The 18,361-nt window shown below is 42.1% G+C and overlaps 1 protein-coding gene across 1 annotated transcript; it reads left to right on the top strand.

Moving 5' to 3' along the window:
* Nucleotides 1-7,613: 7,613 nt before the first annotated feature.
* Nucleotides 7,614-10,596, top strand: LOC146681861 (uncharacterized). Its single transcript, XM_085449794.1, has one exon. It carries the CDS (start codon nt 7,783-7,785, stop codon nt 10,117-10,119), a length of 2,337 nt encoding a protein of 778 aa, XP_085305920.1. The 5' UTR covers nt 7,614-7,782; the 3' UTR covers nt 10,120-10,596.
* Nucleotides 10,597-18,361: the final 7,765 nt, after the last annotated feature.

The raw sequence follows: 18,361 nt of genomic DNA, 5'->3' as shown, positions 1-18,361 counted from the left end.
TTTGCACTTACACACACAAACTGCAGAGGGCGCTAAAACTGTCACTACTCCTTCCTTCTCTCTCTAGTTTCTTCCTGCTTTCTTTTAAGCACAAAAGCGACTCGCTGACCATTTCCCAGGTGCTAATTACAGACCTCTCATAGGGAATATTTCCTTTTGACAGTAACAGCCATAAAACCTAATACAGCACCTCACACCACATCACATTCATATAAATACACAGATCTGACAGACTTGTGAAGGCACAAAGTGAAGGAAGTGTTGAGTTCATCTGCATGAGACATGGATAATGGAATGGAATGGAAAATTTCTATTATTCTCAATTAAAGTGTTTAAGTTCTATCAGAGTGAAATATTATGTTACATTCATAATCCTTATTATTACTGTTGCATCATTTATGATTGATCATTGTTGTCATTTCATTGACACATTTATTGAAACTGGTGATGTTATATTAAAGTCTGTATTTCAGGTGTTAGCATAAGCACATAATAATCTTTCACATATTGCCTGTGTGCATTCAGCAGCCTGCTGCATTGGAGTTTGCCTGGTAACAGATGACTCAAACGGAGTCAGGAAGTATACTTCTAAAATGTCTTTGTTTGTTGAGTGAGGTCATGCACTGAGGTTAACAACACAAACACATAGTCTGTCTGGGTAAACTGATTGCAAATGTTGTGTAAGTCTAGAAAAGTGTAATAACAGGATGCATCTGGGAGGCGGTGGAGGAACTGAGAAAGGAACTGTTCTGTTTTAGAATATCTCCTGACATAGAATTACTGGAACAGGCATGTTGTTTTTCATCTGCGGTGACACGAGTTACTGGTCATCATAAGTATAAATATCACACCCACCTATTGTCAGGCGGGAGATTGAGCGTGATGTTTTGCAGAGCCCATCTTCACCACATATATGTGTTTTAATAAAATCATTTGTGTTGACCCACTATGGACTTTCAGTCGTATGTCTCTTCCTCAAAAATTCGAACCACGACAGTTCCTATGCATATGCTTAGTTGTGACACTGTAATAGACTGTTCAGTGGAAATTTAAAAAAACTACATGAACTTATTTCAGCCTCAGTAGAAGACAACTCTCTGTGACCATGTGTCATCTTCTGCTCCTCTCTTGAGTGGTGTCCCACAGGCCTCAGTTCTCAGCCCCCTCCTCATTTCTTTGCATCTGCTCCCTCTTGGTTCTATGCTGGGAAAATACGGCATTGCATTTCACTTTTTTGCTGATGACTGTCAGATCTATGTCCCTATAAAGAAAAAGGGCACATATTCCGTACAGCCATTACCTCAGTGTCTTGATGACATGAAGGCTTGGATGTCTCTTAACTTTTTAAAATTCAGTGACAAAAAGACTAAGGTGATGGTTTTTGGTAGCCCCACTGAGACCCCCAATGTGAATTTAGATACCTTGGCCCAGTATAATCAGAGAATCACAATCAGAATGAGAAAGACTTTATTTATCATCAAGGGGCAATTATGATACAACAGAGCAGCATGACGTTGAAGATAAGGAAAGGGCATAAACAGGCAATAAGAGTGAGATAATAAATGCACAGAGTATACAGTATATACACAATTTTAAAATTACACAGTTTTAAAATTAAAGTGACTGATAAGCCAGCTGTCACAAACCTGGGGGTCATAGTGAACTCTGAACTGAAGCTTGACAGTCAGATTAAGGCAGCTGCTAAAATGAAGCCAATTCTTTCGCGGCAGCACTTTGAGACAGTTATCCATGCCATTGTTAGCACTCGGCTGGATTACTTTAATGCACTTTATGTGGGGGTCCGTGCTTCATCTACAGAGGGTGCAAAATGCTGCAGGTCGTCTTTTAACTGCCACTCGAAAGTTTGAGCACATCTCCCTTATTTCAGCTTCACTTCAGTGGCTGCCCATTTCATAGGATTCATTTTAAAATTCTTTTATTTGCTTTTAAAGCCCTCCATGGCCTAGCCCCATCTTATCTCTCTGAGCTGCTACAGCCTTATACGTCAGCTGGTCAGCTGTTCCCGAATGTACCCAGGACTGAGTGTAAACTTAGAGGACATCGTGCTTTTGCTGCAGCATCTCCCAAACTGTGGAACGATCTTCCTTTAGAGATTAGACAGATCTCTTCTCAGCATATTTTTAAATCACTCCTGAAAACTCATCTCTTCACTCCGACCTTTGACACCTTGTAAGATGTCAGTTTTAGTTTATTTTGTTTTCTTTTTGGCTCCTGATATTAGTCAACTACTATTTGTCAATGTTGAACTAATAATGAATCTAAGAACAGCTATTTGTCACGGTTGGCCAGCGTCAACCGTGGGGATGTGAGGAAGGAGGAGCCAGGCACGGAGCTCTGAATGCAAGCAGTGCGTTTATTTACAGTGAATGGAAAATAACAATAAATCCGCAGTGCGTTCCCGACTCCCGTGAAATGTCCTCTTCCCAGTGCTAGTGTTCCTTGTCTCCGCTCCTCAGTGTCTGAGCACCCCGTGCTCGCTGCCCTCTCGTCTCCACGCTTCTCCTGGGGAGATAACAAACAGGCAGCCGTAAGACACATACAATGCGGCAGACTATCCGTACTGACTGGCCGAGAGACTAACGTGAAGTCACGCAATGATCCAGCGTCAGAGAGAGCGCCACCGCATTCTTAAGTAGCTCCTCCGACAAGGCTTGATCAGCTGTGTGATGGTCTTCAGGTGTGGCCAACCACCTGGCAGGGCCACACCCACCAGGCTCTCAGAAACGCCGGCATCCACACACACACACACACACACACACACACACACACACACACACACACACACACACACAGATATACCTGCAAGCAGGGAGAAGGAGGGACAGCACACCAAAAACACACATGTCCATAACTGCTGGGTCGTTTAGACTCCTGAGCTGTGCACGAGGGGTCGACCACCCACTGGAAGGCCGGGCACTTGTTTTCAACCGTAATATACCTGATGTGCTCAGGTAACCTGTAGCGCCATGAAACCTCTGTCACACCAGGGCGCATAAAAAATGATGCTTTAAGAGACTGATGGGATCGGGCAGCAGGGAAAACATCCACAAAATGCTACTTTCAGTTTTTAAGTAGAGTCATTACATGCTTGTTAAAAGCAAACTCTCATATAGTTTTTAATGTGCTTCTTTCATTACAATGACTAGATAAAGAATGTGGCACTGTCTCTATTTAACACTGGCTACCCCAAAATGTTTCCAAACCTTCAACCGTAACTTTCACTGAGAGATTTTTAGATACGGTTATTGAAGCTGTGGGGTTAATTTTTTAAGTAACACGAGACGAGAGGCAGCAGCATACACACAGAGCATCAGTGATAGAAAGCTAGGCTAACATAGGGTAGCTACCTGTTCAAGGAGAAACATGTATAGGCCCATCTCAAGTGCCAGTGAACATCTAAATGATTCAGGGAAGACTTTGGAGAAAGTGCTGTGGGGAGATGAAACGAAATTATGTGGCTTTAACTGACCTTTTGAAATAGGAGTGTGATGCAAAAAATAGCATCCCTGCAGTCAAGCAGAGAGATGGAAACATTATGATGTGGGCTACAGGACGACTTAGTTGGGGTTCCAAGCAGTCAGGAAATGTGACATCGTCAGACTGCAGGCCACGGATTGGCTTTTGTCTTTCACTAAAATCAAAACTGCAGTTTTTTTAAAACCCTGCAACAAGGCAAATAGCTGCACAACACCGTGGTTTCCAAGTGTGACAAAAAGCCACAGATACATCATCGCTGCGACGTCTTCCTTTGTTGTGGCATTCGTGTTGCTCATAAATGACAACATGGACATCGGGCCGCTTTGCTGTAATGACCCCACGCACATTAGGTGGTACTTGATTGTAATGGAAAATGAGTCACAGCAAGCTGATCTGAGTATGTACTAATGGAGAAGTGCTATAAGATCACGGAGTGGTCTAGTCAGTCTCCAGACATCAGTACTGTAGAAAATCTGTGGAGGGAGCTGAAGTTTCAACTTTCCAAGTGGCAGTCAAGAAACTTACAGGATTTAGAGTTTCTGTAAGGAGCAGAGGGTTAATGTTTGTGTGTCCTCACTGTAAAGACTGCAGGTTACTGGAGCGTGTCGTGTCATGTTTCCTGTTGCTCTGAGGTGCGTCCAACAAATACACAAATCATTTACCACTAATAATAACACCTCCCCCACTTAAGTGTGTTCAACAGGAAGCTAAAGACTGGTGCTGTTAAAGTGTTCAAAAAACAGCAGGAGCTCGGTGTGAGGCCACAGTGGGCCAAAAAACACAAGATGACCTCCAGCAAGGACAAAATGTATCTGGACGTCTCTGTGAGCATCTGTCTCACTGTGTAAGTGTAGCACAGTGTCTGTGTGTGCATGGCTGGGCAAGAGAAACAGCACAACTGAAAGCCAGCACTCAGACGAGGACCCGGTGCATCGTCTGTCTCATCTCAGCCAGTTTACTTACAAACTCTTTAAGTTTGAATTTTAAAGCCAACAATGTGCACAGGGCAGTGATATTTAAAATGAAGGTAAACTATTCCAATCTCTGCAGCCCCAATTGTGTATCACACACACACTAAGTTCTCCTCCTGCCTTCAGCCCAACCGTTGAGCGCGATGACAAATAGAGCCGCAGAATTTTGCTGCTGTGTAATTAAATTGAGACGTGGGGTCAAAATTCCCACCTAGATTGAGTGAGATGAAATAGAAATCGGCTCTCCTCTAACTGACTTTATAGAAATAATTACATCAGCTGCATTTATAACTGTTATTAAATAACAGCAGCACACGAGAACTAAAGTGTAATCCCAGCACATTTCGCTTCGCTTGCACTGATTCTTTAGAGATGACGACCGTGGTGGGTAATTAAGGGCAAACAATATACAAGTGGCGTGAAAAATGGAGGCTGCATTACCTTTCCAAAGCTTCCTTTCCCGATGGCCCGCAGTATCTGGAAGTGGTCAAAGTTTACTGTGGAGAAAATGAGAAGCAGTTAGTGAGAACGTGTCAGTTTGAGCTGAGCTATAAAACAGGGAACATGACATGTACAGCACTGTGCAAAAGTCTTGAGCCATCCCTCATTTGCTTCCAGGGATCCGGACTTCCCTGTAATCTTTAAAGTGGTATTAAGGAATAGCTCTCCAGGCTTTTTAAAGTGTTTCTGATTTTTAATCCAGGGCTTGTATTTGACCACTTTTTGTCTGTTAAGACCCTTCACACTAATCTCTGAAACATTCAAACATAAACAGACACCTAAGTCACGGAAAGGACCACAAAACTTAACAAAGAACCAATTTTAAATTGTATCTGTACACATTTACTTGCAGCCTATTGCAAAAAAACAAAAGCCCACATCATTTGTTCTCACTTCTTTAGTTGAAGAATGCAGTTAATAACACCGTTAACACAGACTGACCTGGCAAAACACGAAAAAATAAGGGGGTGGTTCAAGACTTTTGATCGGTACTGTATGACAAATGCAAATGTGCACTTCACAATGTATCGCTGCACTTCGGCAGTACTGTGAAGATCAAATGTTTTTTCCTTCCCGATGCATGTGAAAGGTTAAGACTTACATCTCCAAATGTACTGGAACTGATTTGAACCAGAGGACTCAGCCACACTGTTACTATGTACTGCATAAACACGTTTACCGATGAAGGTAAATCAGACGCTGTCCTGACTGTGTGGCTAAATTTTGTGCTGAAAGCATCAAATCAATTGAATATGATTAACTTGCTATGAGAGGTTTTTACTCCAAGTGTGACTTTTTCTGGCTTCATACACCTTTCAGGGTCAAATTCAAGCACTTTGTAAGCACGTTTAATGTCCATTTTCAACATTTTCCAGCACATTACCATAAAAAGGATGCATATTTCACTTCGCATCACCTGAGTAAGACCACGTGAAAGGCCAAATGAATAAGTCTTCTCATCAGATATTGATGCTTCTTTCTTATGTGACACAAAAAACAGGAGGAGACAGATCTTTGCTTGTGTTGTTTTTTAAGTTCATTCATTCAAAACTAACTGTAAGACGCTTAACTACATTGCAGTCTGTGTTATTGTTGTAGACCTAATTATCACCTTTAAAGTGTTTGTGCTAATAACATCATGTAGAGTAAGACAGGCATAGAGAACAGCACTGACTGGGAGAGGCTTTGAACAGATGACATACTCAGATCAATTCAACACTTTAGACTTTAAAAATGCACAAGCGTCTTTCAAAAACCCATTTATTTAATCTATCATCATTGATATTATTATGTACAGTTAGAATGTACTGTTCATCTCCCTTAAATAAACAGGCAGCCTTAAAGTGTGAAATAGTCACTTGTCTACTGTCTCAGTGGCTGATAGTGCCCCACAGGCCTCAATGTCAGCTCGAAGCCATCATGTTTCAATTGTTTAATGATAAACAGATTTTGAATGAAAGCGAGGAAACTTCGCTAGCACAAAAAGTGCCTATTCTTTCTTCCCATATGGTTCAGTCATATTACCGTCATTTCCCCCTAAGCTGTTCCCAAAGACACCAGGTTAATACTTGAAAAGGCTGCAGCGATACACAAAAATATCATCAATATTCTGTTTACTTGGTGACAACGTCGCTTTTAGCCTTCAATCAGAAAGCCTGACGTTGGCTAGTTAAGCATCGGGCTAACGTTTAACGCTTTCACTTGAGGGAAGTAACTCGTATTACTGCTACTGCTGTGTAATCTTGGTTCAATTCACAGCATATTCTACAAGTTACCCTGCAATAACTAACTGTTAGAATAGCGCCACCGTATTGTATCGCACTGAGTGCACTTCAATCCTTTATCCCGCGAGTTTGCTAGCTAGCAAAATAATAATACCAATTTTAAACAAATAACATGTGTAACGTACACACTCGAGAAAATTATTTACTAGTACTTACGCAACTCCCCCGTTGTGAAAACGTACAAATCCTTCTTGTATTTTTCGTTTTCCAGCAAACACTCATTAAAACGGCCTCCAGGCACATTAGCGCACTCACCCCCGACTGATCAGGGAGGGGGTGGGGGGTCACACACTGAAACAGACTAACTTGCAGAGGTACAGCCCAGGCAGAGAAATGTTGCTTTTAGACTTTGCGACTCGTTTTATTTCTCTATCTGATAAGAAAACTATTCAATCAGATAGTTCTTTGTGGTGAATGAAATACGGTTACAGTTTCAAGAAGTTTTAAGCACCAAATCCGAAATCCAAGCACTGCAATATTAAAATCCAATTCAATTTCTTGTTTGCTCCGAAATCTACGACATGACTATATACAGAAAAGCTTGACGTGGTATGCAAAAAAAACCCCGAAGACAATACAAATACAAATACATGAACAAAAAATGTTTTAACTGTCAGTTATGTCATTTTAAAATTTTCCAAAACTAACATTTTCTTTGATTGACTGATATTAAATTGATTAGAGTCAAGTTTAGTGTGAACAATATTACACAAGCAAGCACGTGTGCGCATGCGCACATATTAGAATCCCTTCGATCGCTTCTCATATGTGCGCATGCGCACATATTAGAATCGCTTCGATCGCTTGTGACGTGATAACTTTGCTTTGATCCTTTCTGATGTCATAACTTTGCTTTGATTCCAAAACCTATAAATAGGAGCGCTCACCTGTTACTTTATGCTTAACGGACGTTGACCTGCAGCAACTAAAACCCTTTTGAGAAGATTTGAGAGCAATTTACGAGAGAAACCAAAACAAGTTCAGTTTTGTTTCTCACCAATTCACAGCGCAAACAGACACATTACACCATGTCAGCCAACCCATCCTTCGGCTCAGATGAGCTTGGAATATCTAAAGGGACCATTTTGGGAGATCACCACATGGTGGAGGCTTTCCTTGGAGAAGGAAGCTTTGGTGTTGTAACCAGATGTCGCGATACAAAAAACAACAAAACTGTTGCTGTTAAAGTCAACAAGAGCGACCCTGAAATTCTGCTCCAGGCAAAACTGGAAATTTTCATCCTGGAGCAGCTACGACGCTTGGATCCAGACAGGTGCAACATCGTCGAATGGAACGGCTATTTCCTCGATGGAGAGCGCATTTGCCTGAATTTTGAACTCCTCGACCAAAGCCTGTCAGACTACATAGGGGACCGGAATAACCGAGGTCTCCCAATGAGAGAAATCAGGCCAATTTTGCATCAGCTCGCAAATGCTCTATTCCACCTGGGTTCTGTGGGAATAGTGCATGCTGACCTCAAACCTGTCAACATCATGGTTGTGAACCGCAGTGAGTCTCAAGTCAGAGTCAAACTTATAGACTTTGGCATCGCATGTAACACCTCTGCAGTGATTCCTGGTGACTGTGTGGGGACAATTGGTTATTGTGCACCTGAGATTATGCTTGGCACTCCATATGATGAAGCAATTGACATGTGGTCTCTAGGGCTGGTAGCTGTGGAGCTTGCTACAGGGGTGCCTCTCTATCCTGGGGAAGACGATTATGACGTTTTGAAATTCATAATTGAAACCCAGGGTCAGCTACCAGATCATCTCCTAGAGTCTGGCTTGTACACTGACAGCTATTTCATCGAGGATAACCACAAGGAACAGCGCTGGACATTTAAGACCCCAGAACAATTTCAATACGAGACAGATTATCGATCCAAGGAAACTCGATCGATAAAACTTAAGTGTCTCGATGACCTCGAACAACTGCTGAAAGTTAGGCGAGGACCGGAAAATGGCCAAACATTATTTGTAAGGCTAATCAAAGAAATGTTGGCCTTGGATGCAAATCAGCGCATAACACCCTCGGAGGTTCTGAAGCATCCCTTTTTCCACCCTGGCCTCTCAAGGAGAACCCCCTGCACTGACATGAATAGTACAGGGGGAGAACTCCTTGTGCTCTCTCAGCAGCCTTCAAGCTGGAAAAGTCATGGATTGCAAAAATTCAGCTGCAGTTTCCAAAACTCAGTTGAATTTCCTCAAAAAGGAGACATCAACACCTCAGCCAACCCATCTGCCTCTGAAGATGATCTTCAAATAACGGAAGGGACCATTTTAGGAGATCACCACGTGGTAGAGGCTTTCCTTGGAGAAGGAGGCTTTGGTTTGGTAACCAGATGTCGCGATACAAAAAACAACAAAACCGTTGCTATTAAAGTCAACAAGAGCGACCCTGAAATTCTGCTCCAGGCAAAACTGGAAATTTTCATCCTGGAGCAGCTACGACGCTTGGATCCAGACAGGTGCAACATTGTGGAATGGAACGACTATTTCCTCGATGGACAGCGCATTTGCTTGAATTTCGAATTGCTTGACCAAAGCCTGTGGGACTACATTGGGGACCGGAATAACCGAGGTCTCCCAATGAGAGAACTCAGGCCAATTTTGCATCAGCTCGCAAATGCTCTGTTCCACCTGGGTTCTGTGGGAATAGTGCATGCTGACCTCAAACCTGGAAACATCATGGTGCTGAACCACAGTGAGTCTCCCGTCAAAGTCAAACTCATAGACTTTGGCCTCGCATGTCCTGCTTCTGCAGTGATTCCTGGTGACCGTGTGGGGACAATTGGTTATTGTGCACCTGAGGTTATGCTTGGCATTCCATACGACGAAGCAATCGACATGTGGTCTCTGGGGCTGGTAGCTGTGGAGCTTGCTACAGGGGTGCCTCTCTATCCTGGGGAAGACGATTATGATGTTTTAAAATTCATAATTGAAACCCAGGGTCAGCTACCAGATCATCTCCTAGAGTCTGGCCTGTACACTGACTGCTACTTCATCGAGGATAACTACAACAAACAGCGCTGGACATTTAAGACCCAAGAACAATTTCAATACGAGACACATTATCGATCAAAGGAAACTCGATATATAAAACTTAAGTGTCTCGATGACCTCGAAAAACTGCTGAAAGTTAGGCGAGGACCGGAAAATGGCCAAACATTATTTGTAAGGCTAATCAAAGAAATGTTGGCCTTGGATGCAAATCTGCGCATAACACCCTCGGAGGTTCTGAAGCATCCCTTTTTCCACCCTGGCCTCTCAAGGAGAACCCCCTGCACTGACATGAATAGTACAGGGGGACAAAACCTTGTGTTCTCTCAGCAGCAATCATCGTTTGGGTGGCCAGAATTCTAGGGGAGCTAGAAATTCTTGTGGAAAAAAAGCCCAAAACAATAACATCAACAAAAAAAAGCAATGAATGTGGTCTTAAACTTGGGCACAATTTGGCTTGAAATCCATCAACTAATCTCTCAATATTCAAAGCGGAGCAGCAGACAACTTACCATCACATCAGTCCTTCAATCAGACCTACAACAAACGTCTTCAGTCTCTCACCCCAACCGGTCGCAGCAGATGGCCGCCCCGACCTGAGCCTGGTTCTGCCGGAGGTTTCTTCCTGTAAAAAGGGAGTTTTTCCTTCCCACTGTCGCCAAAGTGCTTGCTCATAGGGGGTCATATGATTGTTGGGTTCTCTGTATGTATTATTGTAGGGTCTACCTTACAATAATACATACAGCCTTGAAGTGACTGGTGATGTGATTTGCTGCTGAATCAATTGGGAACTAATTGGAAATCTGGATATTAATTAAATAAACCTGCTTTGACCATCAATTAATTGTTGTTTGAAATTCTTTATAAATATATAAATATAGTGCCACTCTTCTACTGTTTAAATTGCAACTGTTTAAAACTGACTAATTTATTCATACACTTGAGCATAAACACATGCACAGTAAATGGCCTGTACTTGTACAGCGCTTTACTTAGTCCCCAAGGACCCCAAAGAGCTTTACACTACATTCAGTCATTCACACATTCACACACTGGTGATGGCAGCTACATTGTAGCCACAGCTGCCCTGGGGCGCACTGACAGAGGCGAGGCTGCCGGACACTGGCGCCACCGGGCCCTCTGACCACCACCAGTAGGCAACGGGTTAAGTGTCTTGCCCCGGGACACAACGACCGAGACTGTCGGAGGCGGGGCTCAATCTGGCAACCTTCCAATTACAGGATGAACTGCGAACTCTTGAGCCACGATTGACCTATATACACATATACTTTACAGTACTAGTCAGTGCTTACATACTAGTTCTTTTCCCTACTTTTTCATGCTTACTGGTACAAATGCCTGTTACTAGAGTTAAATGCTATCGATGTATTCTCACAGTTATGGAACTGTACAAATGCATACAAAATAACGCTCACGTAAACATAACTGTGCACTAGTTTGCCCTTATTGCTGCAGTTTGTTTCAAGTTGTTCTCTCTCTCTCTCTCACACACACACACACACACACACACACACACACACACACACACACACACACACACACACTCACTATGTAACGTTTCAGCAAAAAAATACCGCCCCTCCCCCCCACAGTGACACCACCACCACTAGTCTGCACAGCTGACATAAGGCAGCATGGATCCATCCTTTCATGCTATTTATGCCAAATTCTGACCCGGCCATCTGCATGTCAGAGCAGAAATCAAGACTCATCAGACCAGGCAACATTTATCCAATCTTCTCATGTCAAATTTTGAGAACTGTAGCTTCAATTTCCTGTTCTTAGCTGACCAAAACGCTCTTCTGCATTCTTTGGTTGCAACAAATGGTTGTATGAGCTACGGTTGCCTTCCTATCAGACATTTTTCTCTGACCGTTGACATCAATAAGGCAGTTTTTCCAAGATAACTGCCTTTCACTGGATATTTTCTCTTTTTTGTCACCGAAAAGGGTGTCTGTGTTACTTCTTGTCTTATATATATTGTCTCTGTTTTCCTCTGTCCTTTGTCAGAGTGCCTGTTCACCTATCCCCTGTGTCTCCATATTCCCAGTGTTCAAGGTTTCCAAGTGTTTTCCCAGTTTAGGTTGTCATGGTTGGTTCTGTTTGCTACTCAGCCAGAATAAACAGCTCGCTCTTTTTAAAAGTAGGCTCCAGAATGGATGATGGCATGTTCGCATGTCTTTATGTAACACTGAGTGTGCTGAACTAAAGGTAGGCCTAGTTTCATTTTCATGGTCATTATTATCAAGACAATGATTACGCCTTATTCTGATTATTTCTCCCTTTTGGAGGTGTAACGTTTACATGAGGGGTGTAGGAACATTTCCCCCTAAATATTTTTAGATACATTTTTGTTGAAGTCACAGTTTTTGTCGTATTGATGATGCAGCTAGAATAAGTGCTTTTAAATAAAAGAATAACCATTCAAAGTGCTCAGTGGTGAAACTGTAACTCTTTCAGAGTTTGACAGCTGGACAAGTGTGAGGAGAAGTTGCTCTTTGTTGATGGTGGTCGATGCATTTAAAAACAGCCCAAAACGATAGTCCCATAGTCAGGGGGTCGCTGTGGTTAGGACAATTCCTGAATATTGATAATCTAGATTGGCAAAGCTTGCTGCGCATGTCACTTGAGTCATATTCATAGGTTTGCCATATAATATAGCATGCTGCGTTGTAGTAGGCATGTGTGAGCATATATATCTGTATCAGGCGTTGTTCATCCAGGGATGGATGTGGTCCTGTGTCACTTCAACCAGGTGTGAATTGTCATATGTCCATGTCCTTCTATACAAGTTGGCTTCTTGATCCATTAAGTGCATCAGAGTCCATGCTGTAAGCAGCAGGGCCAAGGTGGTAAACAGAATAATCTTCATGATGACCAGACACACCGATTTCTCTGGTGAGTAGACTACAGGTGAGAAGTAGAAGGCGGGATATACCCAATCAGCCCTCCCTTCACCTGTAGATCACCAAAGAGTCGGGGTGGTGGTGTCTTTTAGGTTATGCTGTCACTCACTTCCACTTTTTTGCAATGGCTCTGGTGGATCCAAAAGGGCCTCTCAGCGATTTTGCAAACTGTTGGCGTCATTAGGAGTACTTGGTATGGACCTTATCGCCTGGGTTTAATCTGCAAGAGACTCTTTGTTGTGCTCTGGTGGACATCTCTAAACACCATCATGAGTTCAGAATCAGAATCAGAAACTTTATTGTCATTGTCACGAGAACAACGAAATGAAGAATGGTCCCCGATCATTGCATCATCCCTAGCAATATCAAAATATAAATAAAACAATAAAATTCAATAAATAAAATAGATAGAATACTTAAAATACTAATAAGATGTAACAGTAAAACATTCACATACATTCCCACACACATGCTTCAGACCGTGCATAGATTAACACAAGAGTGGCGTGATGGACATTTTTTTTGTAGTATTCAGATGTGTTATTGCAGTTGGATAACAACTGTGTTTGAGTCTATTAGTCCTTGCTCTGATTGCCCTGTACCGTCTGCCTGAGGGCAACAGTTCGAACAGGGAGTGGCCAGGATGTGAGGTGTCTTTTATGATGTTTTGGGCCTTTTTAAAACAGTGGGCGTTGTGTAGAACGTCCAGTGTGGGGAGAGGGCAGCCAGTGATCTTTTGGGCGGTGTTAATGATCCCTTGGAGTGCTTTCCTCTGAGCCCCTGTGCAGCTAGTGTACCAAATACATATGCAGTAAGTTAGAACACTCTCAATGGTGGCTCTGTAGAAGGACACCAGCAGTCTCTGTGTGATGTTATTCCTCCTGAGAATTCTCAGGAAGTACAGTCTCTGTTGGGCCTTTTTCAGGCTTCAATTTCAACCCAATTATACTCCTCTGGGCTTCACCTTCCCACTGGCCCCTGTACCCTTCTCAAAGTGTCCTTTGTTGTCTTAAATCTCCAGCAAACACAATCTGTTTCTTCTCCGTTTCCTTTCAGTATTTTCCTTGTAGATTAAGTCCCAGCCAGGCAAAATATCACATTCAATGCCTTTAAACAGTTATGTCACACTGTTCTTACCAGCCTGCTGTTAATTCTTCAGGTTCACGATGCTCTGTTGGTCTTCATCAGGAGATTGACTGTCCTTTGAGCTTCTTCTCAGGATCGGGACAAGTGGGAGGTCAAGCTGTAAAATTTTAAGCCAAACTTTGGCTTGTTTTTTCCCAATTATGTTAAATCTATGGTTTTGCTGCTATGCTCAAAATTCTAGGTTGAGGAAAGTCCACCTTTATCTATTTGTGGCCTATATTAACACACTAAACCATACCATTAATATCATTTTCATGTCTTTTCTTAAAGCCTCCATTGCTTCATCTGGCTAGAGTCTGTCTCTTCTGTTTTTCTCTCTGGGTGCTCACTCCTTCTATAGGCATGCAAAGGTCCTGTCACACACACACTTCCTGTTACTCTCTTTTGTGTTTCTACAGGCTAATCAAACTCATTTTGCATTTACAATCTACAAACCCTTTGTAATTCTACTAACTTTTGATCTAAAATGTAGCGTTATTTACACAATAATTTCATATTTTAATAAAATCCATGTATATGCATATCCATGTCCAAGAATAAACACTGAAAGAGAAACACTTCACTGTTGAGGTGTTGAGTTGCACAAACCACCTGCAACTCAACACCTCAAAGACCAAGGAACTGGTTGTGGACTTCGGGAGGTCCAGAGAAGGTCCACTGCCGGTTCAGATAGAGGGGGAGGAGGTGGTCAACAAGTACAAGTACCTCGGGCTGTGGGTGGACAATAAACTGGACTGGTCATGCAACACAGAGCACCTGTATAAAAAAGCCCAAAGCCGACTGTACTTCCTCAGGAGGCTGAGGTCTTTTAACATCTGCAGGAAGCTCCTGAGGATGTTTTACCAGTCAGTGGTTGCTGGAGTACTTTTCTATGCTGTGGTGTGCTGGGGGAGCAGCACAGCAAAGAAGGACTCACGCAGGCTGGAGAAACTGATCAGGAGGGCTGGCTCTGTGGTTGGCATGAAGCTGGACACTCTGGTGACAGTGGCAGAGAAAAGGACATTAAAGAAACTGATGGACATTATGAACAATGCTGCTCTGCACACGGCCATTAACAACCAGAAGAGTCTGTTCAGTGACAGGTTGCTTCTCCCCAAGACAAGAACTAACAGACTTAAAAACTCCTTTGTCCCACACGCCATCAGACTGTTTAACTCCTCTCTGGAGGGGAGAGGGAGGGGAAACAGGAGGACAAAGGAGGGGGGAACAACTAAGCTGTAGTGCCTCTTCACCTCACTGTGCAATACCTTTGTGCAATACTTTTGTTAATAGTCAACAGTGCAATAGACCTCAATACTTGAAATGTGCAATTCACTTGTATTTTTATTTTTTATTCCTATTTATTCTATTTATCCCCTTCGTATATTTTATTTTTATTTATATTTGTCTCTGTATTTATATATATGTGTGTATGTATGTATATATATAACATTCATTCTGTAACTGTAACTTCTGTCGGTGCTGTGCTTTTGGAAACCGAATTTCCCAGAGGAACCCACCCAAGGGATTAATAAAGTTCTATCTTATCTGATTATCATATGAAGTCTAATGAAAGCTGTTAATCTGCATACAGCAAATACAGAACATGTGACTTTAAAGCATCCAGCAAAGTGATAACTGTCCTCTGCCCACTAAGTAGTGACTCTACAAAAGATTATTTTCAATATCATCTTTATATTATATTTAGTTATTCTCCAGCGCAACAATGTACGGAGCTCTGTGATTGGTTAGGAAAGGACAGACTGGCCACCTGGATTTTTCTTCACTGCACATTGATCCATAGCTTTGCTCTGTAAAGGCTAACAAAGTGCTTTTGCTTTACAAAGACATTCAGCGTCGGTATTCACTCTTTTAAAATGCCACTGAACACTGGAGTGAAATGGAGCCCTGATCCTCAGAGTTTTATTGTTGCTAACATTTCTTATAGATAGCACAGATAGTGCCCCACTGCAGTAATCACTCATGTCTAGATATTCCTGTCAAAAAGGAGTTTTTCCTCCCCACTGTAACATGGCAAACATAGCAAACGGATAAACCAGCTGAAGCTTCAGACAGCCGTCAGACAGTGAAACACTGCCATCTGCTGGACTCGAATAACAAAGACGCTGCTTTGACGGGTGAGGGAGTTTCAACAAGTCTGCAACGACTCAAGCATCAAACTACAGAACTATTATAGCGGACATGGTGCTCTAATGACTGCTTCATTAACGCAGGTCAGAAAGGATCAAACATATCAATAAATTATAAAACACAAAACGTCTCTTATTGCCCAGGGCTCAGGAAGTGAGTGTGTTCCTTATAGCCTATTAAACCTTAGCAGGTTATTTTGATGTGTTACAGATGAAACAGCTATCCAGTAACATTCAGCTACAAAAATGCTTTTTTATAATTACTTTTTTACAGCTTCGCACTTTTACACAAGTTTTATCATCAGTGTCACAATGGCTGCTGCTAAAATTGAGTACAAGATATTTGTTGGCCTGATTAAAGGTCTTGATGCGTGCTCAATCATCCAGGGAAGTAAATCTCCAAAAGTTGATCCTGTTCTTCTGGACGTAGCGTTTTCAGTCAGAGAAACCAGCCGACTGAAGGAACAATGGGCTGGGAGGTCAGTTCCTTAATCATGATTATGCAAATTCTCATGACCATTGATCAACAACCACTGATCAATGGTCTTGAGTACCATTCACAGAGAGTTGGAGAACGGCTGCAATCACAGCATTGTAAGATGGTGACAGATGTACCCTTAGGCCCCCTCCTTGATTCAGAGAGGGTCTTTCCCTTTTCACGTAAATGGCCTCCTTGACTCCGCCCTCAAACCAGCGTTCATTGCAGTTATTGTTGACAATCACATTGTATCGTGTAACCATCCAGCTCACATATTCAATGTAAATGATTTGTTGAACTCAAGACATGATGAATGTTCCTGCATTAAAACACATCCAGCCTAGTGTTCTCACTCTCCCTAAATGGATCTGTTACATTAGTGATATGTGGGAGTTGTGTTTCAGTCTTTTCCACATGAGGACATTTACATTTAGTTTTTGCTTTACTGATGAGTGGCTGGTTAACCTGCAGTGGTTGAAGTATGTGTCGGTCGTCTGGAAGAGTAGGTGTAGAAGACGTCTTTAATGAATGTAATGCTCTGAAGGTGTCAGTGATTACTGTGAATTCATTATAAAAGTGGATTTCAGTGAATAAAGACAGGCCCTCATGGTGAAGCTCAGGAGTCCATAAAGTGTAACAGGAGAGCTGTGTCATACTTTCAGAGATTTTACATGAGCCAGTCTTTCAAAAAATACATAAATAAATAATTCATTCATTCATCCACAGGAAACACAATGCTCATATCTGAAAGTAAACTCTGATATATATCCCCGACTAGCGTTACTACTAAATAAAGGCTAAATAAATGACTAAATATATAAAGACACTCTCCAGAAGAAGAAGTTAAAGGGATTTTATTTATTGTACAAGCAATATCTTCATAAGAATTACAAATTCTGCAGACATATTACCTTCTTACTGAACCTGAATAACTCACACACAGACGTGTCTGCTGCTTATCTTTGTTCAAACATGATGTTTTATCTTCTCTTCAAAACACATTACTCATCTTTCTGGCATCGTGTTACATGAAAACACCTGCATTCTACCTGTGTCATTGTACCACAAAGACAATGATTGCAACACTGTGCTTGCAAAATAGAAGAAATAAGACGACCAGCAAATACATAAAAGATGGTAAAAGTGATTCCATCTTTGTGTCTCCTCCCATTGTTTCCCCAGTCTGTCTAGTTCCCATATTCCCAGGACACCGCTGGACAACAAGTGGGTATTCCAAGACTGAGAGACAGCCAGAGTTGGCAAAAGATCAGACATTCTTAAGTAGAAGTAAAAATACTATTGTTCCAGTGAAAGTTAAAGTACTGATTCAACTTCATTACTCAGCTAAAGCAAAAAAGTACAGGCTCGAAGCGCTTACAGAGAAAAGCATACAACAGAATGCTGATCGCGGCAGTAACACACACTTGGAGGAGAGGCTCCAGCCGTCCATTCCAGCCCTATCCCTAACATTAACTCTAACCATAACTTTAACCTTAACCCTATCAGGTCTTGTTTTACAAAGCGATTCATGATCAGAATAAAAAACACATTTACACATACCGATGATTTGTCACATAGCATCGTTACCTGTTGGGATGAGAACGTGTTGTTTCCAGAACACCACAAATTGGGGTGTCTGTAGCTCAGGTAGAGCAGGAAACCTACTAATCAGAAAGTTGCTGGTTCAATGCCCCTCTGCTCCAGCCTGCATGCCAAATATCCTTGGGCAAGATGCTAACCCCAAGTTGCTCTCCGATGCATCCATCGGGAGGATGAATGCGTATTAATGTTAGATAGAAAGCACTTACAGAGAAAAAGCATAGAAAAAAGTGAGTGCATGAATGAGGCAAGTTGTAGAGAGTAGAAAAGTTTTATACAAGAACCAGTTCATTTACCGTTATATTTTAGTTTCATTTTCAGTTCTG

Source organism: Copadichromis virginalis, linkage group LG23 (assembly GCF_057382275.1).
Source record: "Copadichromis virginalis isolate Kocher_CV1m ecotype Utaka linkage group LG23, C_Virginalis_male_GT1.1, whole genome shotgun sequence".
In the NCBI taxonomy this organism is placed as follows: Eukaryota; Metazoa; Chordata; class Actinopteri; order Cichliformes; family Cichlidae; genus Copadichromis; species Copadichromis virginalis.
The sequence above is the reverse complement of the archived record's forward strand: the minus strand, read 5'-3'. Positions and strand labels throughout refer to the sequence as shown.

Excerpts from the sequence above, each read along its gene's own strand:
- LOC146681861 (XM_085449794.1), top strand. The coding sequence starts at position 7,783 with ATGTCAGCCAACCCATCCTTCGGCTCAGATGAGCTTGGAATATCTAAA.